General features: G+C 37.0%; 1 protein-coding gene across 4 annotated transcripts in view; it reads right to left on the bottom strand.

The window, feature by feature from the left end:
- Positions 1 to 26,063, bottom strand: part of LOC121303119 (COBW domain-containing protein 1-like) — a 30,815-nt gene extending 4,752 nt beyond the window's left edge. Inside the window, exons 1-12 of one of the 4 annotated variants that reach the window (XM_041233587.1) lie at positions 25,973 to 26,063; positions 25,148 to 25,310; positions 23,922 to 24,008; positions 23,500 to 23,596; positions 22,841 to 22,932; positions 14,701 to 14,760; positions 12,016 to 12,053; positions 10,256 to 10,302; positions 8,517 to 8,603; positions 8,392 to 8,436; positions 4,510 to 4,566; positions 3,286 to 3,337 (exon numbers count right to left, since the gene is read on the bottom strand). In XM_041233587.1, the coding sequence (XP_041089521.1) occupies positions 3,286 to 3,337; positions 4,510 to 4,566; positions 8,392 to 8,436; positions 8,517 to 8,603; positions 10,256 to 10,302; positions 12,016 to 12,053; positions 14,701 to 14,760; positions 22,841 to 22,932; positions 23,500 to 23,596; positions 23,922 to 24,008; positions 25,148 to 25,247 (762 nt within the window). In that variant the 5' untranslated portion in view covers positions 25,248 to 25,310; positions 25,973 to 26,063. Of the gene's footprint in view, positions 1 to 3,285; positions 3,338 to 4,509; positions 4,567 to 8,391; positions 8,437 to 8,516; positions 8,604 to 10,255; positions 10,303 to 12,015; positions 12,054 to 14,700; positions 14,761 to 22,840; positions 22,933 to 23,499; positions 23,597 to 23,921; positions 24,009 to 25,147; positions 25,311 to 25,911; positions 25,934 to 25,972 lie in introns of those variants that run through there. The other 3 variants (XM_041233597.1, XM_041233606.1, XM_041233615.1) reach the window with 3 other exon arrangements.
- Between the last annotated feature and the right edge of the window lie 438 nt (positions 26,064 to 26,501).

Below are 26,501 nucleotides of genomic sequence, written 5' to 3'. Positions count from 1 at the left end.
AAAGTTAACATGATTCTTTAGGGATTAATGCACAGTTAACTGTCCAAAGCACAACACCCTCTGCTCAGAAAACCACATTGAAAATGTGGACAAATGCATTTCTTACTTAAATACCGCTAGTTGCTTAAATGCACTCTTGTCAGAGGCCTTAAGTCAACATAGTGCATCTGAGGAAAAGGACCCAGGAGATCTTATGTTTGATTCTACCTTAACCACCTGACCCAGTGAATGACCTTGGGCAAGTTACTGGACCTCCTTGTGTTTCAGTCCCTCCCAGGTGCAAAATCCTGCAAAAACAGGTCTCTCCTAGGAGTGAGATGGCACATCACAATTGAATCACATTAGTATAAAATAAATCTAACAGTGACAGGTTATATTTTCAAGAGTCAAAGTTGCATATCTTGTTCAATCGTTATAAAGCATAATAAAAATACATTTAAAACAGAGTTTTTTTTTTTGTTTTTTTAAAGGGTTGAACGACAAAACCTGGCTACTACTGTGGTGATAAACTGGTTTCGACTCAGAAATGTGTTCATGTTTTGAGGGTTTATTCCCATAGTTTGGGTTTGAGTAGTACAGATGTGAAACTGAGACAACTGCTGTGAATATGAAAATTAAATTCCAATGTCGGTTGCATGGGGAAATCAGGTTTCTTCCTTAACCTGATAACAACCAATCATAAGATGTACACAGGTATTGAAAATAAATAAATTAATAAAACGTACACACTGATATAAAGAACCAGTATCATGGAATCGAATAAAATTGTATTAAATCCTGTTTAAATTCTCCTTTTAGTATGTACTCTGATAGTGCATACTTCCTGTTATTATGGACGCACTGCAATGGCACGCAGTGGTCTGTGATGCGCATATTGCGTACTCGTAGGCCTACTTCTTGCTGTTTGAACTTGACCTTGCTCCGTTACTGTAATTTATACAGTATTATCATGGCCAGCGCTAAAAGATTGTCAATTTCACTTCAGGACAAACTGTACATTATTGGAGAAATCTTAAAGGGCCAAAGGCAGTCAGAATTATGTTGTCAGAGAGCTCAAGTTTAAAAAGCAGCAGTCACTGAGGCAGTCGTCTAAGGCCCTGTCCACATCAGAGCAAAAAAAATCGATAACCAAGTTCAAAACCGATTTACCTGAACCCTAGCCCATCAGTGTTAGAGAGTCCAGATTGCTGTAATGAAACCGGGTTAGTTTAACTTAGCTGTTATTGAAAAAAAAACACTTAGCTGGATGACTGTATCCCAGAAACCACTGTAATGTATACACGTTCTTCTTTCTTTTTATCCCCCTCGTAAATATTGTTGTTTATTTTCATTGAACATGGGAGCAGAACGGAGGAGCTACGAGAAAGTGCCTAAGTAATCAAAAGGGGAATAGTTTTTATGGGGGGAAAAATGCCCAGGCCATAGTAAATAAATTGGATGGGAATTTGCACAAAGGAAAAATCTGGGGCTGATAAGACGTTCTTTAATTTAATTAAAAGTCAAAATAAAGACCTTTAACTTGCTAATAACTTGGTTTAAAAACACTAATGTGGCCAGGGCCTAAAAGACTCTTAATATATTGTACAGGCAATGATTACTGTACTGTACTTGAACTGACAGTTTGTATGGTAATGATTGACTTGTATATTATTTTTATTATGATCAGTTTTATTATTTCTATAATGTATTACTACTGTACTTTTTTATTGATTAGTTTATTTTACTAATTACAGTACAGTATTCAATACATCAGTTACATGTTTATTTTTTTATAATTAATTTAGCTGTATTAAATAATTAAAATACAGAATGTTACATTCTGTATAGTAATGTAATGCACAGGTAAAAATAACATGCACAGAACAAAACATTAGATAGCTGAACAGAACTAAGTTGCACTTATTCTTCAGCACAGCTGGAGTCGCTGGAAGGTAAGGCAGACGGGCCCCACTTCGTCCTGCCGCGAAGACGTCGTCAGGGGATTGTGCACAATACTCATTAAGTGTTTTCAAATCAAACTAGTAACTGTCACCGTATACCTAGGAAAAGCTTACCTACACCTTAACCCGCTAATTTCAAAAGTAGGCGGTTTGAATGACAGGCACTTCAGTTGGCAAATGAAAGTGCACAGTCGGTACAGAGCCTGATGACTGACAGTCATTTAAACGAATGAGAGCATTCTGGCGCTGCTTCAGGTCAACGAGATCTGTCAGACCTGGGTGAAATGACAGTGATAGTGAAACTACACTAACAGATCACCGAGATGATTGACAGCGACCCCTAGCTGTTCAGAGTGGAACGGAGACGGGACAGACAGCAAGTACAAAAACTAAACAAACTACAGATTATTTCTAAATTGTTATTTTTTGTACCGACATTTATCCTATACAAATATATTTCAGTTGAACTCTCATTTTTTGGGAATTCAACATTTAACAAGCTTTACCGATTAATAGCCTATCAAAGTAGCAAGCCTAGATATAATACATCCTGGTACTATTACTATAGAATGCATTTTTAAAAAATGTGTGGTTAATTATTACTGACAAAACTGTGGCTAAATTATGATAGTTATAAACTGTGGGAGACAACTGCAGTGAATACTACCGCAATTAAACCTCAAAAACTAATATCTTAATCCTGACCTAAAGAAGCACCCTTGTTACTTAGTGTCAGAGCTCTGCTACAAACAGTCAGCAATGCCAAATTCTGTGGTGGTTTTATTACACGGGCTGCAGCCAACTTGAGATCCACACATGCAAATGATTATCATGCAACTGACTGACCATATCACAAGAGCATAATCACCGAACAAAGACTTGACACGCATCATTCCAGTGTTATCGGGCTAGGGGAGGTTTGCAGGCAAGCTATTCTTATAATGCATATTTTAACATTACTTGGTTGTGGCCCTAATAAAACATTTAAAACTTCAGCACAACAGTATAATGTTACTGGAGAACCGGAAATAAAATACATATAGAAACAAAATAATTACAACGTGTAGTTATGCTGGCACAGATAGATATTCTCATTTTCAAATAAACTGTTTGAAATGTATTAAAATGATACCATGCAATGGAAACCAATGCATACACAGGCACATTAAATGGGATAATGCGATTTTTTTTTTATATGGTAGTATGAAATATACTCCAGTTTTCAAGGATATTCACAATTAAAACTGTCAGTTTTGTAAAGGTTTGGTATAATATTCAAACACTGAAAAACTGCGTTCGCCTCAGCACTACAGTGAAGAAACAGTACTGTACATGAACTGGTTACCTTGTCTAGATGCGGTAGTGTTGTTTTCACATGATGCAGCTTTTCCTGCAAACTAGAAAACAAGCACTGATCACATTTGAGCTCCAAAGCACACTGTTACATGAAGCTTGTTTTCATGCCAAGACATTTTGACAATAGGCATGAAGCTCCCAACACAGAATATTCATTTGCTTGAGACAAGACCACTGAGACAATAGGTCTAATTTCTAATGAGGGTCTTACAGTTGCACAAATTTACACAAAATGACAAAACAGTGAGTTAATACTGTACACTAAACAAAACAGAACATCCAGAAAATGAACAAATAAAGTATTTAACATGTAAATTCATGTCGTGTTTACAAAACTGAGAAAAACAACTTCAGAGTTCTTATGCCGAGTTATAATACAATTGCTTGGTGGCTCTCATTTTGCAACATTAACAAGTGCCATTCAGTGAGTTAAAGAATGGTGTAAATGCTATGACAAGAACAATTTCCTGTGAGAATTAATTATAAATAAAAAATGGAAGTAGGGAACCTAAATTGTAAAAAGGGTCAAAAAAAGAAAAACAAGTGACAAAACGAGAAGGCGTTTCACAACTCCTATGTTTAATCTGACATGCAGGGTGCTTAAATCGGGTGCAAATGCAAGTCCGTCCCTCCATCCCCAAACCCAACCCACCCCACCCCAAGCTCGCAGATGTTTTGGCTTAGCAACTTCTTAGGAAAGTTTAACTTCTCTTCCTTAATCCAGACACCAGTGGGTAAGGCTAAATAATAATAAAAAAAAAACACACACAAGTGTTTTTGGTGCCAGTTAGCTGCAGTGTTCTGGCATGCTGAGAGATGACACGCAGGCAAACAATGTCCAACAGATTACACTATTTACAATCGTGGCACAGAGTCAGTCACAGGGGGCAACTTCAAACAAACTGTCTGGATGGTTTAAAGAAGGGCTGCAAAGGGGGTAAATTGGTAACAGTAGGTTTAAAAGAAGGAACGGAAAATGTCCATGTAGACAAGTTTGTAAAGAGAAGGCATCTCTTTGCTACCAAAATCAATAAGCTTAATCCCTCGCAGCTGGTTGGCTTTTGAAGAACTTTTGGAATTCCTTTCAGCTTACCTGCCTATTCTGTACTTGCATTATGAGCCACAGTCAGCGTGGCAGAAGTTAATCTATTTGTAATGCTCACTGTAAATGTGTTGCTTCCATAAGACCACTGTTTTCAATATATTACCATACCTGGCTCCATTTTTACTATCAAATGCGTGCAGATCTAATACACTGGAGAGGTCAACCCTGGGGAGAAAATGAACAAAGTGTGATGACCAGAGGAACACATTAAAAACAGTAATAGAAACACTTCTCCGTTATCATTCAGTTATTGTATGGTACAGCACATGTGGTTTAGTCTTTGACTTGGTCAACAATAATAGGACCAGAACTACAGCATACAACATGTATTTCTATTGTTTAATGTACATCAAAAGGGGGCTAATGGATTGTGTGCAACAGAAGGAAAACAGTTGTGATGAATCAAGAAAGACCTCTGCTGACTGATGACATTCTGACCCTGCTCCCCGGGCTGCAATTATCCCAAGGCAAATCTATAATCTGCACACTGGAAATACATTTGCAGAGTTAAAAAGCTAAACACTGTGTTTAACACTCCCAAGAAAGTAGGGTAGCCTCGAAATCACTACTAGTGGAAATGACACATTTTTTTATTTTAAAAGAAAAATAGAATAATAAAATTACAGACCTAAGTATTCTGATTTCACACAAATGTACATCAATTTTTCATTATCACCCACCACAGTAACAAATTACAATTGCATTCTTTAATTTGACTCTGGTAAAGATTTGTACTGACAAAACGGACATGCTCACTGCCGCATATTATCTGTTACTTGCACAAATTCCAACCTGATTACAGAAATAAGTGTACTACATGTAAAATAGTAAATGCATGGTCTTTCCAAAAGAACTTGAAATTATTATTATTATTTTTTTTTTATTAAACTGTGCACACTGGAGCAGGAGTCTTGTGAAACCCCTTTTTCATCAGTGTAAAGTTCTTATGGTACAGTGCACTGCACATAAGTATCACTTTCCTTTGTAATGAGCTGTGCTTATATTGTGTGCTCTCAGCGGTCCACCAAAAACTTGTGGGTTCAATAACAGGCGTACAGATTATGAAAGGCAGCTCTTAATAAAAACTAGTGACTGGCAGGGAACCCCAGCAAATCTCTTATTTAATGAAAGAACCAAGCAGCAACAGAATCTCCAGTGTTTAAACAATGACATCACACCTAAAATATGTAATACTTTGAATCTCTAATGCTAAAGCTCATGGGGCTGTAACAACGATCAAAAGATCTTATACATGTTACTATAGAAATAATAAAGTGTAAAAAGCTTTGTATGTTTTCTCACATTTCCACTTCTATTGTACGATGTTTGTGAGTGGCTCTGCACTGCAAAAAAGCAACCAAAAACACATTTGAAGCTACTTTCTCTCTAAAGCTGACATAGGGTTGGACGAGAATGACATTTTAGTTCTATAAAATCAAAGCTTATAAATTTAATAATTAATTGCAACTTTCTCCCTAGTGGTTTTTAATTTCTCTCACATCTTTATTTTTCTTTTTTCTCCATCATCATCCTGTTATTTTGCACAGAGCAATTTGTTCAGCACTTTTCATCTTAAAAAATGATTATGGATAATGATTTTTTTCAGTACAATCAATAAATTGAAAGACAATAATGACCCTGTGCACATGAAAAGGTAGGTCACCATGCTAAAAAATATGAGGATTAAAATCTCAGAAAAACACCTGTGCATCATTCAGCAAAGTTGAAGACAGATAACACATCGACCAACCAGCTATAAGTAACATGAAAACGTGGGTCACAGTGACCTACAACCACAGCTTGTGGAACAGGATTTACTCCTTCACTGGTGGAATGGATCCGATTCAAAGCTACAGAAGAGTCCAACTGTCCCTTTGAGGCAGGGTCAAAACACTAGTCGCACCAGTAGTTCACAGTCACCATGCATTCTCACTTCCTCTAACCAGGCAATACCAAGACTTACTAAACACACAAAGGGCTGCACACTCAATTTGCACTTCTGTAAAGTACCTGTTGTGTAACAGTCCTGCCCTTATCTTTCTTTTTTCCTTCAACCAAAATGGATTTAACCTTTGCTACCTGAACAAAGCACAGAAAACAACATGAGTGTAATCCATAAAAGTTAACATGGCAGTTACTGCCTGCAAGCCTTTCTGATGCCGCGTCTGTATCCCAGTGGGGGGGTATTCATTAATATACTGACATCAAGAGAGAAAAAATATTATTAACACATTAGAGATGACAAATTATTTCAAAGATAAGAAAAGGTCAACTGATTTATAAGATGTTTGCAGACACTACCATGACCAATCCTGTATTCTTTCTTGCATTAGGATGATATGTGTTTTACATTGGGGATGTGGAAGGAGCTGTTAAAAGAATTTAAAAGAGAGGGAAGAACAGGCTAATATCCAGGGGTGTGCAATTTTTGAAAATAACTTCTTGTCCAAGTTACAAAATGATAGAAAAATCTACTTGCCCCCTCCCTGTCGCAGAAAACACACACGAAAAAGCAGAATATAGCTTGTAGGATAGGGTTTTTATTTAACAGTGAACCCAATCAATCAGTTTGTGATTAACAGCGGCGGGCCTAGCCCTGTACCTTGACTGGCTCACTACATTCTTCAAGATACACAAAAGGTTCCACATGACCCCATCTCACCTTCACAAATGTATAAGAGTACAACTATAATAACCAATACTTGGAGTTATTCAAATATAAAAATAGCTTCTGCCTGTTTTTTTTTTTTTACATTTTCTATATAAGCTGAATTCAACTCCTGATGTCCAGGTGTTTTAGCATGTTGTAAAGACAATATGTTTATTTCTATTATACACTTACATATTTTTTAAACAGTGTACAACATTTTACAGCTATTTGTCCTCATCTAATATCTTGTCCCATGATGGCTAACTGGAACACTGCTGCAGCAGAGTGATCCTGGTTTCATACCATTATGGCTTTTTTTTTTTTTTTTTTTTTTTTTGGTAAGGTAACATTCTCTAGAAATATAACCAGAGTGTCTTTCTAGCAACAGAATGAACATAGGAAAAATTAAAAAACTATTTGTCCAGTGAGAAAAGTATAATGGCAAAACATGTTGTCCCTCACAAATGTTGTTGCCCTGGGCGTCGGTCGATATGAATTGCACAATGCTACATATTGACAGGACTGTACATAGGATAAATATACATCACAGAGTCCTTGTTCTTGTCAAAAGCTGACACTGCTTAACAGAATGAGCAATGGTGAGTTTATTTAGGTGATTTTCTGTATACTTGTATGTTGTTTATAAAAAAAAAAAACCACCAACAACATAAAAGGAACACTAAACTACCGCAAGCTTTTAATTCCAGAAAAAAACAAACAAAAAAAGCACTCAAGCAAAAGTTGGGTCTTTCCAATGTATCTTAGTTCAAAGGTCTCTCTGTCCCCCCTGCTGCTCCCACCCACACACTTCAGAATCGAGCTCTGGTGGCTTTTGATGCTGTCAGATCGTAATCAATAATGATCACTTTCGATGGGCTGCAAATCAACCCGCAAGTGAAATGTTTGACAGCTCTACAAAGCAGCCCTCAAAAATGACTTCTTGTTACGGATTTTGTTTGTTTGTTTTGCACTTGTACCCAATTGTAAACAATGTTAAGTTTTATCACTGTTTGATTCAGTGATTTCTAAGAGTGAAAGGGTTAAAAATGAATTTAGTTAAACAGGAACGTTACAACTATTACCAGATGATTCTTTGCATTAAATTCCATACTACTCCTTGATCACCGCATATTCTTACTTTAATAATGTTACCACAGGTGAACCCAGTCACTTCCTTAAATGCACTAATTCTTCTGAGGGAAATGCTGTAAAGGTTGCATTTAAGTATAAGGAAGACATCAGTTTTTACATCATTTATCTCACTCAGACTTCAGACTACAAAAGGGAAAATCGTGCCATTTTTGGGCAAATTAATTGTAGGAGATAGAAAAAAAAAATACCTTGACTTCTGTGTTTCTTCAATTCTGACAAGCCCATTTATTGATCTGAAAAATGACATGAAGTAAGTTATCTTATAAAAACAGCGTGCAGTATAATGTTCTAAAAATGACATCACAAACCTTACCGGACAACTTCCTTCAGCTGATTCAGCACTTCCTCTTCCACCAAGTCTGTTTTATTGATGATAGCAAGATCTGCCAGTGCAACCTGCCTGTATACCAAATCATGTATTCCAATATAAAAATCTGCACGGTTTAGCAAAATATGCTATATTATATATACACAGCACAGTGAATTAAAATGCATTAAAATTTTCTTTTTTTTTTTTTTATCTACACATCCTACCCCACAACTGCCAAGTGAAAAAAATATTCTAGAAATTTGTAGAAAATTAATTAAAAATAAAAACTGAAATAGCCTGATTGGATACACCCCCTCCCCCCCTCCCCCTTGTAATACCAAACCTAAATTAGCTTAGGTGTAACCAATCGCCTTCAAAATCGCACACCAATTTAAGGGGCCTCCACCTGTGTCAAATTGTAGTGATTCATATGATTTCAGGATAAATTCAGCAGTTCCTATAGGTTCCCTCTGCTGGGTAGTGCACTTCAAAGCAAAAACTCAACCATAAGAACCAAGGCGCTTTCAAAAGAACTCTGGGACAAAGTTGTTGAAAGGCACAGATCAGAAGATGGGTATAAAAAAATAAATAAAAAAATATCAAAGGCCTTGAATATTCCCTGGAGCACGGTCAAGATGATTTTTAAGAAGTGGAAGGTGTATGGCACCACCAAGACCTTGCCTAGATCAGGCCGTCCCTGCAAACTGGATGACCGAGCAAACAAGAGGCCAATGGCAACTTTGCAAAACCAACACAGTGCATCACCCAAAGATCACCATCCCTACTGTGAAGCATGGTGGTGGCAGCATCATGTTATGGGGATGTTTCTCATTGGCAGGGACTGGGACACTTGTCAGAATAGAAGGGAAAATGAACGGAGCAAAGTACAGAGAAGTTCTTGAGGAAAATATGCTGCCCTCTGCAAGAAAGCTGAAACTGGGACAGAAGTTCACCTTTCAGCATGACAACGACCCAAAGCACACAGCCAAAGCTACACTGGAGTGGCTAAGGAACAAAAAGGTAAATGTCCTTGAGTGGCCCAGTCAGAGCTCTGACCTAAATCCAATCGAAAATGTGTGGCATGACTTGAAGATGGCTGTCTATCAACGCTCCTCAAGGAACTTGACAGAGCTTGAACAGTTTTGTAAAGAAGAATAGTCAAATATTGCCAAATCTAGGTGTGCAAAGTTGGTAGAGACCTATCCCAACAAACTCACAGCTGTAATTGCTGCCAAAGGTGCTTCCACCAAGTATTAACTGGGGGGTGGAGACTTATCCAATTATGATCTTTCAGTTTTGTATTTTTAATATATCATTTTTTTCTCAATAAAAACTCTTTCCACTTAACAGTGTGGAGTATGGTATGTAGATAAGTGGAAAAAAATCATCATTTAAATGCATGAAACTCTGAGGCACTGACACAACAAAATGTGTAAAAAATTCTAGGGGGTGTAGACTTTCTATAGCACTGTGCACTATGTATATATATATATATATATATATATATATATATATATATATATATATATATATATATATATATATATATATATATATATATATATATATATATATATATATATATATATATATATAATATATATTAATATTATATACACACACAAATAATAAAGTGAAACATGAACATATATGCACTGTTATAGCAGGCTACATATATGAAATGTAATTGTTGTTTAGTATGTTGGCTGTAGAACAGCACAAGAACATATTGTTACTGGTACCTTTCTGCTTCATTGATAAGTCCGTCTGGTTTTACTTCTGTTAAATGCTAATAAAAGAAAATAAATCCAACTCAGACATAGCTTGCATGACACAATTTCACAGCTTTCATTCTACACCGCTCAATAAACTAGATGCTTTTATATAGGACTTCAGACAGTGGGAACACCCTTATTGCATATATATATATATTGGCTTGGTTTATTGTATACAGAGCTGTACATTTAGCCTAATGATAAACCCCTAATGATAAATGACCAAATCTTGAATACCTATTAAGAAATGCGTTTTCTTAACTGTGGGAATCACAACAGCACATTCCCTGATTTTCAAATGGTAGGTGCAATTTTTTCACAACAGTACACATACATAACCTCAATTTGCAATACTTCCCTCAAGTATAATACTGTGCAAACTAAATCTACATTTCAATACAACGTGGGTCACTGTTCACATGATAACAGCAAATGCAACTAGAAAGACAGTTTAAATAAAACTTTGTCATGGGAGTATATTATACTTAAGTTAGCTATTTAGAGACTAAAATTGTGGTGCTTAACTTTTGACACTATTAGCCCAGCTAAGTGTGTAGGAAAACTGCACAATAAAAGTCAAAGTTTATATCAACTTAGAGAAAAAAAAGGTACATTTGTAAAGTTTTTATAAATCTTTCATGCCTTACAAAATCTATCAAAAGACAATTTTTGTTTTCTAACACGTTGCGATTTGTGAAATCGTCAGGAGTGACATTTTCGGAATTAAAAAGACTGACAGATAAAAATGGGTTTGATCCAAGCAGTATAATACATTTAAAATAATCTGACCTTAAAAGATAACCCAATTTCCTTTCTAATATAACCACATCCCTTCATGGATTTCAAATCTACGTCTTTTTATTGTCAACGGTAAATCTGTAATAACAGAGAGAATAAAAACGCAACCCTTATTCTGACCTTTTCTTTGTAACTCATTGCCCATTTATTCAGATACTGAAAGATGCCAGGTTGGTAGATCCACCTAACAAAAGAACAGTGTCTACGACCGAGGTGTCAGCCCCTCGGTCTAAGAACTGGCATTTCAACTTGTCCCATCATTTGTCCATGATTAGGAAATGAATATTTCAGATCACTAGGTGACAATCCCATTACAGTGATAGGCTCTGATATCAATTACCCCTTCAGTTTCAATTTGGCTCCTGGGCCATGCAACGGCTCTCACAGCTACAGCTGTGAAGGGCTTGATCTGTGAAGCATGACACCCTTAAATTGCTGCCTATTATCCAGGTGTCATTACAACTACTGGCCTTGGAATTGTTTAAATCACAAGTTGATGGTTCAGAACTGGTTGTGGGGGTGGGGGGTTCAAACACTAACTGGATGTTGGTATACTTTCAAAAATAAAATGAAATAAAATCCTTCTGTTTTCACACATGCCTTTGCATATTTGCACTTCAGCAGAATCTTCTTTGAAGAATCCCATGTAACTGCTTCATAAGATTATTGAGACCGCTTAGACAAGCTGCTTTGCAAAATACGTGAAATACATGAAACAACAACAAGGACAATAAACAGTCATTTTCAATTTTAAAAGTATCTGGACTTCAAACCCTATCCTCAAAAACACGACCAACATAAACAGACAGGACATGCATAATAATTATGCCTTTTCATAGTGTTGTTGAATTACACACACATGTATGCAATACATACTCCAAGCATTATCTATATTAAACTGTGCCAAAAATAGAATAAAAAATATTTACCTGCATGCCATATTTTGCATCTATAACTGTTACAATGCCTGAAAAAAAAAAAAAAAAAAAAAAAATCAATAAACTAAAGCATTTAATATCTCTGAAACGTTAACACTAGCACAGCCATAGCTGCTTTTTGAACAGCTTTTGCAATTCAAATTTAAATATCTCTGCATATGTGAATATCTCATGCATGTCCATTCTTAAGTGTTACTAAATATTTTAATTAAATACCCATACGGTGTTTCAGCTGCAGAATCATAAAAAATGATTAAGTTAGAAGCACTTGCTTCTTCAACCGCCATTCCCGCAGTTTATGTGGCATACTGAAATCAATATAATATAGCCGACAATTTAGTCTGGGCTTTGTAATAAAATCAAAGTCATTGTGAAAGAATGTATTGTATACTCCTGTCGAGTGCTGAAACAATAAATGAAAGTCACTCCACACATCATATTATATTATTATTATTATCAGTTGTCACAAAATACACATTGAAATCACAATACAGTGTGATATAGATACGCTACTTTTTTCTCATCTGCTTGTCCTCTGAATCAGCCCAAGTTTGTAACGGTCCCCGACTGCAGCCCTTAAAACAAGGGCGGCCTTTATTAAGAATACTGTGCTTTACAAACGCTGCAATATTTTATTACACGTCATTTTAGAAGCAGCGCGAGTGATAGCCTCTGACCTGCAGCACTATACTTGTATGTGTGTTTGGGGCTTGAATGTAGTACATTTACTGACAGTTAACGACAGCCTACTAGGTGGGAGTTGGGAGGTCAAGAGAGTACTGTACCAGCGAATTAGGAGTGTGTTGGTTGATATGGGGTGGGACAAGAAAAGGAGAGAAAGAACGGTAGTTTGAGTGTGATGCAGATATTTTTCCTTAACGAAAAATATTACCTATGAATATCAGATTGATTTCTGTTAAATAAAATATATCCTACTCAGTTTTTTTTTTCTCACTGTAATTTACCTGCTTGTTTATAATTTCTCTGTAAGAGAAACCAAAACTAAATATTCTCATAGATAGTAAGCACTTTTTTTTTTTTTTTTTTTTTTTTTTTTTTTAATATATAAATTGTACAGGACTGAGTAAAATTCCAAATGAATAAAAAACAACACAACTAAACCCCCTAAAAGATATTTTCGGCCAGCTTTCGGATAGCGCTTAGAGTGACCAGCAAAGCTCAAAGTTCCTTCGAGTTTAAGTTTTCACCGTGCAAGCTGAGGGCGAGGTAAACAGACAGCCCTTGTTTTATCCCCTGCTGTGCTGGCACTGAACTCTGCTGGGGAAAAAACAAAACAAGTAGGGCTATCTTGGGCTGTCTGTCGGGACAGTATCATAAAATACGAAGTGCTTACTAAAGTGTGTCCATTAGTTTGTATTACATGGTGGATTGAGGCTGCAGTCTCTTCAGGGGCATCCAATGTACATAGCCAGAGTTGCGAGTTTCTTTATTTTTTGAACTGGGGTAAAAAAAAAAACAAACCTTTAAGTTTCTTTATTGAGAGAGGCGTTTATTTGAGGGCAGTGTCTATTAAAAAGCGGATTATCTGATTGAAACATTAATTTGAGGGTGGCGTTAATTCGAAGTAATACAATACATAGAGAGAGAGTGGGCACTGGGTATTCGGGAAATATGCAAATTTCAGCATTACAAGAGCCAATCAAATCGCGTGAAAGTCACCTAAAGGCTTCCACATTCATAGCGTTTTAAAAGTCAAAGCACATGTTTCACCCTGTTTGGGGCTCATCAGTGCAGTGCAACTGTAGTTTGACTTTCAAAAAGTTCTCTATTCATTGCTTTCATTCCCCTTAACTTGAAAGCCACTTGTGTTTATATATATATACAGACACACACACACACACAACGAGCATCAAAATAAACTTATCACTATTATAAAAAAAAACTAAGGTATATAAATGATGGACATTGACAAAATGTTTTTGGTTTCTTTTTAATCACTCGATCATTCATCCTTGACCATGACACGCTTGAGTCACTAGGATTGAAGCATATGCACTTAATCAGTTAATTAGCGAGACAGTTGATTGGATACTGAATATGGAGTGATTTCAGCTGTTGAATTGCAAGCTTGAATAAAAGCAATAAAGAATCACAGAAAAAAAAAAAACAATATGCCATGTGTCAAGACAGCAGTGCCTTCATGCGATCGGCATGTTGGAGGATGGACTAGGGGAGCGTACTGTGGCTCGCCGTCTTGGGTGCTCACAGCCAACAATTAAAAAAAGTGCCTATTTTGATGCATGTTATGACCCGTTTCCTCTTTAAAAGATTTAATTCAAATGCAAAAGGGGACTAAATTACATAACTCTAACAGTACAAAAAAGTGTCCATAATCATCATACTACTGCTATTGAGAATTGTGTCCAAAACAGAGGATTGCCCAAGTGTTCTTGATCTGAAGTTAAAGGTTTTCCTCAATTCTGCTAGAGTATGTTTACCTGTGTGACAATGACCTCCATGAGCAAAAACTTGTTAAATGTGGCCCACGAATAATCTTGCCATTTTGACCTTTAACCTTCTATCTGAATATAATTTTTCTCCTTTATGATATGCCGTAGAAGGGTCTTCACTTGTGGTTTTGTTTAGTCACTTAATACTGTTCCCGGTTTAACATTCAAACCTCAAATAAATATTGGATTTGTGGGTTTATCCTACCATCAAGGTAAATATCACTTCCCAGTTCAGCATCAACCCAAAACATAGAGGCCACAGCTCCTGCAGGAGAGAGATTGACAGAGAGAGAGAGAGGGTCAGTGTCGAGAGGAAGCGTTAGGCCCTGTGCACACTACATAACCAATCTCGAGAACCATACTCAAAAACGTTTGAATTAATCCAGCTCCAAATGTTCACACTAAAGTACCGTTTCACGTTTAGTCTGGCTTCATGTGTACACACAATATTAAAATAGTTTGGCTACAGTGCCTTGCAGCACAATGAACACTAGAAATGAATATGATAGTATCCCACCATGCACTGTATTTTATTTTAAATGTGTTATGCCCCATATTAACAGAGGTCCATATTGCTAAAAAAGAAATAAAACACCTGCTCAGACAGCATCTGTAAACCTCACAACTCGGCTATATGGCACCCAATAATTCTACTACTTGCATCAGCTTGGTTGGAATCCCGGCTCCCTGCATAACCCCACACCTGTGTGACAAAATAGTTTCATGTGACCGTGCGTAACATTTATTAAAGGAGGAAAAAAGACATACTAGACAAACAAGGTGGATTCATTTTTTCTTTTTGGACAAAAGAATGGGTAGAGTGAAATTATGCGTAGAGAGGACCACCCCCCCCCCCCCCCCCATTTTGGGAGAAAACCTCTGGTGGATCTGGCGGATCAGGTTGCCCCCCCCCACTCCGGACATGCTAACAATTTTTCGGTGAGCTGCAGCTATATCAGAAGCAGATGTGCGTATGTACAATTCTACTGCTGAGGAGGACCAGCGCCCTAGGCTCTTAAATTAGATGCTGACTGATGTTGGCTTTTGCTGCTGAGATGGCTGCTCCAATTCTAAAGGAGTGAGGAGTGTAGAACTGAGGAGGAAGGCCTGCTTTGGAGAGGAGGGAGGCAAGGTGAGTTGAGAACCAGTGTCTTGTAACTAGTGCACGAGAGGAGCTGGTGAACAGCGGATCTGTCATGAGGAAAGGCTTCTTGCTGTAGATGTTTCTGGACATGGAGGTGTAAGGTCATAATGGAGAATAAATCTTCAGCAGCTGTATAAATTGACCCTGACGAAGATGATCTGTCTTGGAGATGCAGAGCACCATTACGAAATGAAAATCTGGAACTAAGGAGATGCCGTTGGAATTGACGCTGAGAGAAGGGAAGCTGGAAAGGAATGGGACTGCATATTCTGAGTATCTGAAGAATCCAAAGAAAGCAGTTAAGCACATGACTTCCATGAGGAAACCATCAAAGGGGCTGAAACAGGCTTTTCGCAAGACTAATATGAGCGACTGTAGAATATCCGAAGATATAGGAAGTTGAGATGGAGAAGTAGGAGGGGAGCTTTTAGATATGCCAAGGGGCATCAGGCATATTGCTAAAATAAGAACATAAGAACATAAGAAAGTTTACAAACCAGGAGGAGGCCATTCGGCCCATCTTGCTCGTTTGGTTGTTAGTAGCTTATTGATCCCAAAATCTCATCAAGCAGCTTCCAGGGTGTCAGCTTCAACAACATTACTGGGGAGTTGATTCCAGACCCTCACAATTCTCTGTGTAAAAAAGTGTCTCCTATTTTCTGTTCTGAATGCCCCTTTGTCTAATCTCCATTTGTTACCCCTGGTCCTTGTTTCTTTTTTCAGGCTGAAAAAGTCCCTTGGGTCGACACTGTCAATACCTTTTAGAATTTTGAATGCTTGAATTAGGTCGCCACGTAGTCTTCTTTGTTCAAGACTGAACAGATTCAATTCTTTTAGCCTGTCTGCATATGACATGCCTTTTAAGCCTGGAATAATTCTGGTCGCTCTTCTTTGCACTCTTTCTAGAGCAGCAATATCTTTTTTATAGCGAGGTGACCAGAACTGTACACAGTATTCAAGATGAGGTCTTCCTAACGCATTGTACAGTTTTAACATTACTTCCCTTGATTTAAATTCAACACTTTTCACAATGTATCCGAGCATCTTGTTAGCCTTTTTTATAGCTTCCCCACATTGTCTAGATGAAGACATTTCTGAGTCAACAAAAACTGCTAGGTCTTTTTCATAGATTCCTTCTCCAATTTCAGTATCTCCCATATGATATTTATAATGCACATTTTTATTTCCTGCGTGCAGTACCTTACACTTTTCTCTATTAAATGTCATTTGCCATGTGTCTGCCCAGTTCTGAATCTTGTCTAGATCATTTTGAATGACCTTTGCTGCTGCAACAGTGTTTGCCACTCCTCCTACTTTTGTGTCGTCTGCAAATTTAACAAGTTTGCTTACTATACCAGAATCTAAATCATTAATGTAGATTAGGAATAGCAGAGGACCTAATACTGATCCCTGTGGTACACCGCTGGTTACCACACTCCATTCTGAGGTTTTTAATGTTAACATGTTAACCACTCCCTAATCCATGTACATGTGTTTCCTTGAATGCCAACTGCGTTCAGTTTGAGAATTAATCTTTTGTGCGGGACTTTGTCAAAAGCTTTCTGGAAATCTAAATAAACCATGTCATATGCTTTGCAATTATCCATTGCTGGAGATTCTGGGAACCAACTGCTGAAATCTGGCAATCTGTATATGAGAAAGAACATCAGCTGCACTATTTGAACCAGGAGTGTAACAGGCTTGAATGAAGAAATGAAAAGACACTGAAATCCAAATGAAGCGACATAGTAACTGCGTTATAAGGAGAGGAATATCTTCCTTTACTGATGATATTGGTTGTAGATTTATTATCTCTTAAGAACGTGGTCGATTTTCTTGACCATCGGTGCACCCAGATGCGAGCAGCTGCGACGATGGGATATAGTTCCAGAAAAGCTGAAGCTTTGAGGTGGGAAAGATTCTGAATTTCAGGGGGCCATTCGCTAGAGAACCATTCAGTCCCTAGGTAACCCCTGAATCCTATGAATGAAGCATCAGTAAAGAGATTCATGAGGAGCAGAAATCAGGCAATTCCAGTGACGATTAAAGTAGCCCACATTTTAATATCCTTTCTTGCGTCGCCGAGCGCAGAGATCTGCTGAAGCAGTGATCTGCAACAGTGCAGTGGCCTGCTGTAGAGAGCAGAGATCTGCTGAAGTGAGTGAAAAGAAATCTCATTGCGAGATATGAGCAAATTTAAAGACGCATGAAGTGCCTGCTTTGCATTATAGCACAACTGTCTGCCAACCAGAATTTTGATAGGACGTCAATGTTGGTCTTCAAATAAGGTGATTTAGATGGAGCCAAAGATGAGACTGCTTTCGGGAGATGTAGAATGCATTGTTGTGAGGCTGCTGCAAAACCTATTGATTTGATCAGGAGCGGTCTATGAGTGTGTTGTCCATTGCTGATAAATTGAAGGACATGGTTTCCGTACCTGACTGGCAGCTCACATCAAATGAAATATTAACCCGATTTGAAAATACATGACTTTCACAGTGAAAGGACGAGCTAAAAAATATAGAACTGGTGGTATTACACTGCCATCTGGACATTACGATTAGATTAAAACCATTGGCTTTAGAAAATGCTGCTGGGTAGAATAGATTTGATTATTGTGATCAATAGTCCATGTGAAACGTTCTGATGCTGTATCATGCCAACATCTGAAATCTGGCGAGCTTCTATAATATAGCAATGAATCTGTGCAGAAAGAGAATGACGGTGGATTGTACTTGGACTGCAGAAAAGTAGATTGGGCTGAGGATACGCAGAGTCTGCAGGCGTTGGCTCACAAATCGCTGAAAACATGGTTAAAAGAGGTCTAAAAATCAGGGTAAGACCGTTCGACAAAATGGTTATATGCTGATAAGATGGTGCCGGCTTTAGCGGAATATGCCTTATGGTACTCGTAGAACATAGTGCTCCCATATCTAACGGAGAGCTCCGCGATGTAGAATAAAGTATTGTTCTAGCTGTTGAAGGCGGTGTGGAAGTTAATGTCGCGTGACTTGAGTGTAACACTGATATCTTTACCTTCAATTATTTATTTTCTGATGTTAGGAGACAGAGTGATGCCTGATAGATGGGGCTGTTGAAAATCACAGGCAGCTCATCAGTACAGGCAAGTGAGGCATGGCTTACTTATATACAGTTAAGCATGTATATAAGTAAGTTAACACAGGTCCACGAGACCCACCTGCAGTTGATTTAAATGTCACAAATTCAGAGAGTTGAACTTACTATCTCCAGTTGTGAAAACACAGTGGCAGGAAGCTGGAAGATTGCAGCACAGAGCTCACTGGGCCTCATGAAACTGCCTGGTTACCACTGCAAATTAACACTCCCAGTAGACTCTCGATAAGGGCATTGCCATGGTAACCAGTGGAAAGTTTCAGCGCAGCAGCGTTGTTGGAGTTTACCTTTTTTTTTTTTTTTTTTTTTTTTTTTTTTTTTTTTTTAAAAGAAATGGTTTATTTTGAAAGTGATGTTATGCAAGTAGGTGTCACGTAATGCGTTGCAAAGCACGGAATTAGAACAAGAACAAAGCTGGGGTTCCCGCATTGAACTGGGAATTGAAATCAAATTAATGTCCTTACCCATTACGATTTTTTTTCTTTGGGTCAGCTGCTGAACGTAAATAGCAGTGAATTGCTAAATCAGGAACTCACATGGGGAACAGACGCAAGCAAGATGATTGACAAATCTATTGCAGAGGCAGGCGTTGAGAGAACAGAGGCTGCAATGGCTTCTGCAAGGAGACGAGAGTAACAGAATTGTGTGATACTGTTATCAAATGACCAGGACAGGAAGGACACTACTGCTGTTTTAACACTGAACTGCTACAGAAGAGAAACTACCCTTACGAAAATAGCTTTCAGAATCCTGTTGATGTACCAATTTTTTAAGAAAAGTCGAGGAGGGGTGTCTGCTTGTAGTTGTTTGCAGGCGGAGGAAAAGACAAAGTCGGACGAAAAGATGAAGTTTAAACATTAGTGAAGAGAGAACGTTTAAGCACGTTTGATGGAGCCTGAGCGATTGCTAGGAAGCGAAAACACTTGATGAGAAAACAAACTGAAAACACTAGACAGCAGGCTTTGTGAGATTCAGACTTAAATAGGAAATAGAAGATTGAGGGAAAGCAGGGTGGACACCCGGATCTCATCCCCCAAAATATGTCTATAGGCTATCAATCATCATATGTATAAGTAAATATTCGTATAAGCAAATATTTTTTTTATATAAGTTATGTAATTATTTATTGTATTCTCTATTTTTTGCTCTTATTTGAATTTGATCTTTTGCTACTGATTTTGCTGTACTTTGCAACTGCTTGTATCTGTAATGTGATATTCTGTAATGTGACACTTCACAATGTGTCGGCTAAGAAATAAGTGTTAATAATAATAATAATAATAATAATAATAATAATAATAATAATATTTTAGAAAAAGTAAATGTGAACACACACACAAGTAGCGCTTGAAGTTTTCTGATTTTATTTTTAATCAGGTGACACCCCTTAAAACAAATTGACCTGATTCCGTTTCATAATTAAACTCAGAAAACGACGTTAATTATAAAACAATCTTTGCTTTTACCTTCATATCTTGCCTGAGCCTAATTGTGGTCCCCTTAACTTTATTTCAAACAGAGCTGACAAATTATGTGAATTGTTCATCCCGGGTCCTACTTATCACCCGCATTTCATTTTTGCAGTCGCCTAATTTAACGTTGTGCTTTTATATTTCCCCCACTAGTTCAACAGAGATGTCCAGACAGTTTTTGTTTAAGCATAAAAATGAACTCCTAGTGTGGAGTGTACACTGATAGCAAGTCCTTCAGGTCACTGTTCTGAGCATTTAGCCAAACATATCAAAGCATTTTGGGATATTGGAGGACACACAAAAAAATATAGTTTGGTATTCAAGCATCCACACTTCTGATAAACCACACTACCTGATGCGATCTAATTCAGAACCGGACTCGAGTCTGGTATTAAATGCTGCATAGTGTTGACGTTAAATGTATTTATACTTTTAAGCTGGTTTAAGGGCTACTGTGGACAGGGCCTTATTCTAGACTCGCACAGCAGGTCAGGTACGAGAGCATGTGTTTGTTTTAAATAAGTTGTTTTATGTGATGCAGCACTAGTATTTGTTGCTAATGAATACAAATGTTTTCCCCATTATTCCTGAGTAGTACAGCTAACTTTGTTTTTTAAAATCAGGATTTGAGTTCACGTTTGTGTATTTGTTAAAATAGCTTTGAAACAGGCTTTAAAAAGTTAAGTGTAAAAAGTTGACAGGATGTTAACAATGAAAAGAAAAAATGACTGGTATGTTATTTAAACAGTTGTAGCAACACGTGGGGACATGTGACACTTTTTCAGAACCCTGTTACTCTTTAATGTCTGTAAATTAAGATAACGAACAGTGTCAAATGCTTGTTTTTTTAACGGAACTGAAACTCAACCATTGATGTTATGCAGTGTTAGAAATAAATGCACACAGTATTAGTTATTGTTGTTTTCCATTTTTTCTTTAAAAATTGTTCCAGTTAAAATGGAATCCTCAACCGATTTCTTCTTTAGTTTTATACTTTTAAAATTGATGACAGTGCCTGAAGGAAACAGTCTGATGAGCAAAGGCAATGTAAATATTTGATGTGAAAATAACATTTTATTTTGACACAAAACTGATTTAACATATAACACTGCAATTGATTTTTGGCAAAAAAAAAAAAAAAAAAAAGTATTTTTTATTTTTTTTATTTATTTATTTATTTATTTTAACTGTTCTCGCTCTCAGTGGAGCTGTTAATGATAGGTCTGTCTCAGTGCATGAAACTCAAGGGAAAAGGAAGGATAACTAAACTCATTCTGCTACTGTCCAGAGCCGTCTTCCCAAACTGACGAGGCGAGGCTGCCCTGGACTGCCACTCATGTCAGTGCTCAAACACCTGCCACTTATTTACACTGCTTACTCATCCAGGATACTGCAGCAGCTTTGTAATCAAACCAGGTCCTGATTTCTATTGATTTTTAGAAAAGCTTAATAGTTTTCCGATTTGGATGAAATAGGATGTCCCTTGCAGTACGGGCTAAATCCATTTTTTTTTCTACACAAAAAAACAATTACTATACCATGACAATTACGTAGTTTTGAATTTAGGATTGTCAGTCCTTTAAATTAGAAATATCTGACCTATAGGAATAAACTTCAATTGTATTTAAAAGCGCACGTTTATGCACCATTTACTGCACTATAAACAGCATTCTGTGTGACTAATGATTATAAATTGCAGTAAAGCATAAAATTAGTATTATCAAAAATATGTAAACTACACTTGTCAAAGTATGTTAGTGAAATTAATTCTCGTCTACAGTTAAAATACAAAGACAGAGCTATCAGTAACATGAAAAAGTCGATCACCATGACCTATATCTCGAGTACAAATCGAAGTATGCAAGTTTGAGACACAGATAAACACCTCTATAAAAATCATATACTCAACTTGCAAATACATTTCCTCAGTTTAATCTGAAATGGACTGGAGGCTTTCTAGATCTATGTAAAAATGTAAGTGTGAAGCATTACCCCAGTTATTAGCCATACATTTCACAGGTCCAAATTTGTCCTGTGAGCTGAAATTGAGGTTGGATCAAACAGCTCAATTTTGAAGTATTTGTTGAAGAAGGGTTAGGCTTCAGTTTTTGCATTAGTTGCGCTGTAGACTTACAGGGCTGGCAGCCTGCACAAAGTGCTACAGCAAAATGAGCATTTCTGCAACTTAAATGACATAGTCTCACCATGTGGGGCACAAGTTACTGTACATGCACATATCAGATGTATTGGACTCCCGGCTCCAAAAACATTAATCAACTCCACATCACGAACATGGAGGGTGAAATGTCATTTATTTCTTTCAATTAAATAATGTCACTTTGGATTGCTGATGTTTTCAGCTTTAATTCGATCAAATTCTGAGGCACTGAGCACACACCCTTGTTCAACCGAGTTTGGTGACCCATATTTAATCGCTCAGATAAATTCAATTAAAATCATAGATTACATCCGCTGCCTATTGTGTTTAAACAAAAAAAAAAACAATTTGTGTGTACAAAAAACTAAAACAGACAGAACAAAAGAGATTGTACTTGCACAAACGTACCAGTTTTGAAAAGAATAACCCTTCTTACCTGGGTCTGCTAGCCCAGTGGTTTCCAATAGAATATAGTCAAATTTACCCTTCTTCTGCATAAGGTTCTCAATTGCTTTCAGTCCATTGTCCCTAGAGTCCAACACAAAATTCTAACTTTATTCACTGAACAAATGTTTCCGTATGATTAATATGACTTAATAACACTAACAGATGGCTACCCCTGAGTGTTATTTTTATTCTTTTGTAAATCTGACACACACACACAAATTTGCAATTCAACATAGTTCTGGACCTCTAAATATTCTGCGAGACGGATGTTCTTCCTTTTGAAAATAAAAACAGACACACAGAACCGTGCAAGCATAAGCAACAAGCTAGTATAGCCACTCTACAGTGGTCAGCGATACAGTAAGAGTGTACAGTAGTTGGATTATTTTCTATCAAAAGACAACAAACTTCAGCTGTTTAGGGAATGCACTGGTTTTAGACCAAACTTTCAGTAAAAAACAATGTTGTTTATACACCCCCTGGAAATAGGTGGAATTACAACACCAATGCTAATTCTTCGGAAATAAACATTACCGGTACAGGATGGGAGGCAAGTGAGCAAAATGAACTCCAGTCCTTTGCACATTCTATTAGTGGTGCAAAACCTCTCCTCCTCTTTATCATCATCACCTTCAACAATATACTTACTTTACAGAACAGCAAAGACAGCCATTTCTGAGCTCCAGCCACTCTTCATAAAGTTCTCCTGCTTGGCTTATTGCTAATGATTTCTCCAGGGCACTTCCTGAAACAAGCCACACAGAAACAAGCATGGACTAAACTCTTTGGGGAAAACAGACACAACAAACATGAATGAATGTAATTACAAAGTTTCTGCAGGACTTCAAGAGGAGTGGCTTGAGCTCTGCACATACCACAGCTACACTGAGATCTGTCATAATGAACTCACAGCTACACGTCACTGCTTGATTGGATTTGTAGCATTTTCCATCTAATCCCCGAGAACAGTGAATAGTCAACAGACACATGCTACAGAGTTAAGTTGAAATTCAGTAAGTTTTTAATCAAATTAATTGCAGGCTAAAATGCCCATTTAGTGGACAACATACCTTCCCCAAATTCATTCAGAATAACTGCAATCCTCTTGTTGTGCTGCTCTGTCAATATGTAATTCAAAAGAGTTGTCTTTCCAGCACCTGAAAAGCAATCACATATCATTTTGGTAAATTTCAAAATTAAACGGAGAATACATATTAAAAGTGTTCCAAGCTTGGAGTTTTACATGAAATAAACTGTTTGGATCATTGTTTCTATGAAAGCTTGTGAGGCTTGTAACTTCTGAACGTCTTGCTGAAAATTGCAATAACTCGGGATAGATTTGACATGTAAAACAAGACCACATTGATAATATTATTAAACAGTAGTTCCAATGAAATATTTAGGGCATAACTGTTGTGTATTTTAGTAACTTTGGTGCCACCTGGCTGGACTTTTTGTAATAATCAAACCAGGTTAAACACCTGTATTTTTTGTTTACTATCAAAGCCTTTTATAATCTGTGGTAGGGTTGAAATAACGACTGTTTATCATGATGACATCGGTATTTAGATTAGTCCTGATCATTTATTTAATCCAGTAGGATTAATCGTGTTTCTGACTCATCTACTGTAAGAACCCTGCTACCCCCCCTCGCAAAAAACAATAACTTTTCCCACTACATGGACCCTATTTTAAAGCAAGAGCAAAGGCAATCGTTCATTAAACAGTAATAAAAATAAATAAATAAAAAAGGGGGGTTTCTTGCTAGTTTTACTCATTAAGTGCCAAATTAAATTCTTTGAAAACATCACAACATAGTCTGTATTTATGTAGTATGATACAGTCTAAATAAATAAAAATATATGAAATTTACTTCAACATGTCAGATCAGTTTCGTTCAAGGATTTCGGTCGCCTTAATAGTGTAATGAACTAACTATACACAGTCGCTGTTCATAAAACTAAAATTAACTTTTTTTTTTTTTTTTTTTTTTTTAACAGGTGCAAGAATATTTAAGGATACTTGTTTGATTATGTTTTTGTTTTTTATTTATTTATTTTGGTTAAATGTATTTAAATAAAAAAGGTCATTAAATTATCCAAAGGGGATTAGGTTGACTCCATAATTAAAATCTATGTACAATGTTTGGTACGCTTTGTAGCCTTCCTCAAGACCAAAAGATACAAAAATAACACGTTTATGCTGTTGCATATTACTATTGTGTTGTGAATACATGTTGCCCTCTGCCGAAAACATTTAAAAAAACGTCAAAAACGTCTTATAACAGGTTACATACCTAAATATCCTGTAATTATAGTCACTGGTATTTGATCGGACTGCACAATAGCAACCAGCTCCGGACAGTCATCCTCGTCTTCTAATAAAACGTTTTCCATTATTGCTTTACAGGAACGTCAATATTCATTTCCAGCATGCTGTTTACCCATAATTGGTTTCCGCTGAAATAGTGTAGCAGAACAAACAGCAATATTATACACACACCAATACCAAAACAAAAGCTGCACTCATAAAACATTATGCAGGTTTATTATGTGCTATTTTTATTGCGTTTTAAACTACCGCCACTTGGGGTATAGCTTGCCAAGTACATCGTTTTATAAGCCACCTGTAGTTTCTTTAAAGATTGGAAAGCAGTTTAAAATATAACACGCTAAGGGGTTGATTTGATCAAGCCATAGTCTGCCTGGATTTTTCCACAGTACTGGGAATAACCCTGGGTTTTCATTAACCAGCTATCTTTCGAATTCTGCAGATGACTTCATAACGTGCTGCATGTGGGATTGTCTGTTGGCTGACTTAACATTCGACTGCTGTTAAAATTACACGGCATGCTTTAATTCATTATAATTTTAAAAAGTATTTGTAAAATCAGGTAATACTCAAATGTACACCATTGTCCTTCAAAAATAACATATTGCAACAACGTAAACTGAACATTTGAAATGCATTCAAACATGAAACTACTATGCTACCGCTATCAAAAAAATAAAGAGGCAACCGCAACACTGACAGCAGTGCAATGCGTTTGCTGACACATACAAATACAAAACTTAACAGGAGCAAAACCAACAGCGTCATACGAGAATAACTCAGTCCGTACCTCGCTTTGCTCTGTATTCCCTCCCTGTGTGTGCATTGCCGGTGCGCTTCTTCCTGTGTTTCGTTAAATAATTTCCTCCAGCACTGAGCGGGCAAAGCCATGGTTCCATTTCGAGATAAAATTAAACATGCGCTCATCAATTAAATGAAAGCCAACACCTGTTATATCAAGATTTTGTTTGAAAAGTTTCATTGATAACTTGCAGAGTAAACTTTATTTTGCTCTGGACATGTGCTAGGTAATTTGTATAATCGTACATTAGCAAGTCAAAGAAATTTCTGGCTGTTGCAATATATAGCGCCAATTTTTCCAACAGAGGGCGTTAGAGAATAATTTTCATTCGAATAGCAGGTGCAGGTCTTGTCTTGAGCAGCAGCAGAATATATCAAATAGAATAAACAAAACACAAAGCCTGTAGTTTTCAGATCTTTTCATTATATGGTGTTTATATATCATATTACATTATTTGTGTTTGTTTATTTTTGGTTCAAGATGATCAAACACAATTAAATTGTTTGATAACCGAACA

Source organism: Polyodon spathula, chromosome 2 (assembly GCF_017654505.1).
Source record: "Polyodon spathula isolate WHYD16114869_AA chromosome 2, ASM1765450v1, whole genome shotgun sequence".
Classification (NCBI taxonomy): Eukaryota; Metazoa; Chordata; class Actinopteri; order Acipenseriformes; family Polyodontidae; genus Polyodon; species Polyodon spathula.
This window is presented reverse-complemented; position numbering and strand designations above follow the sequence as displayed.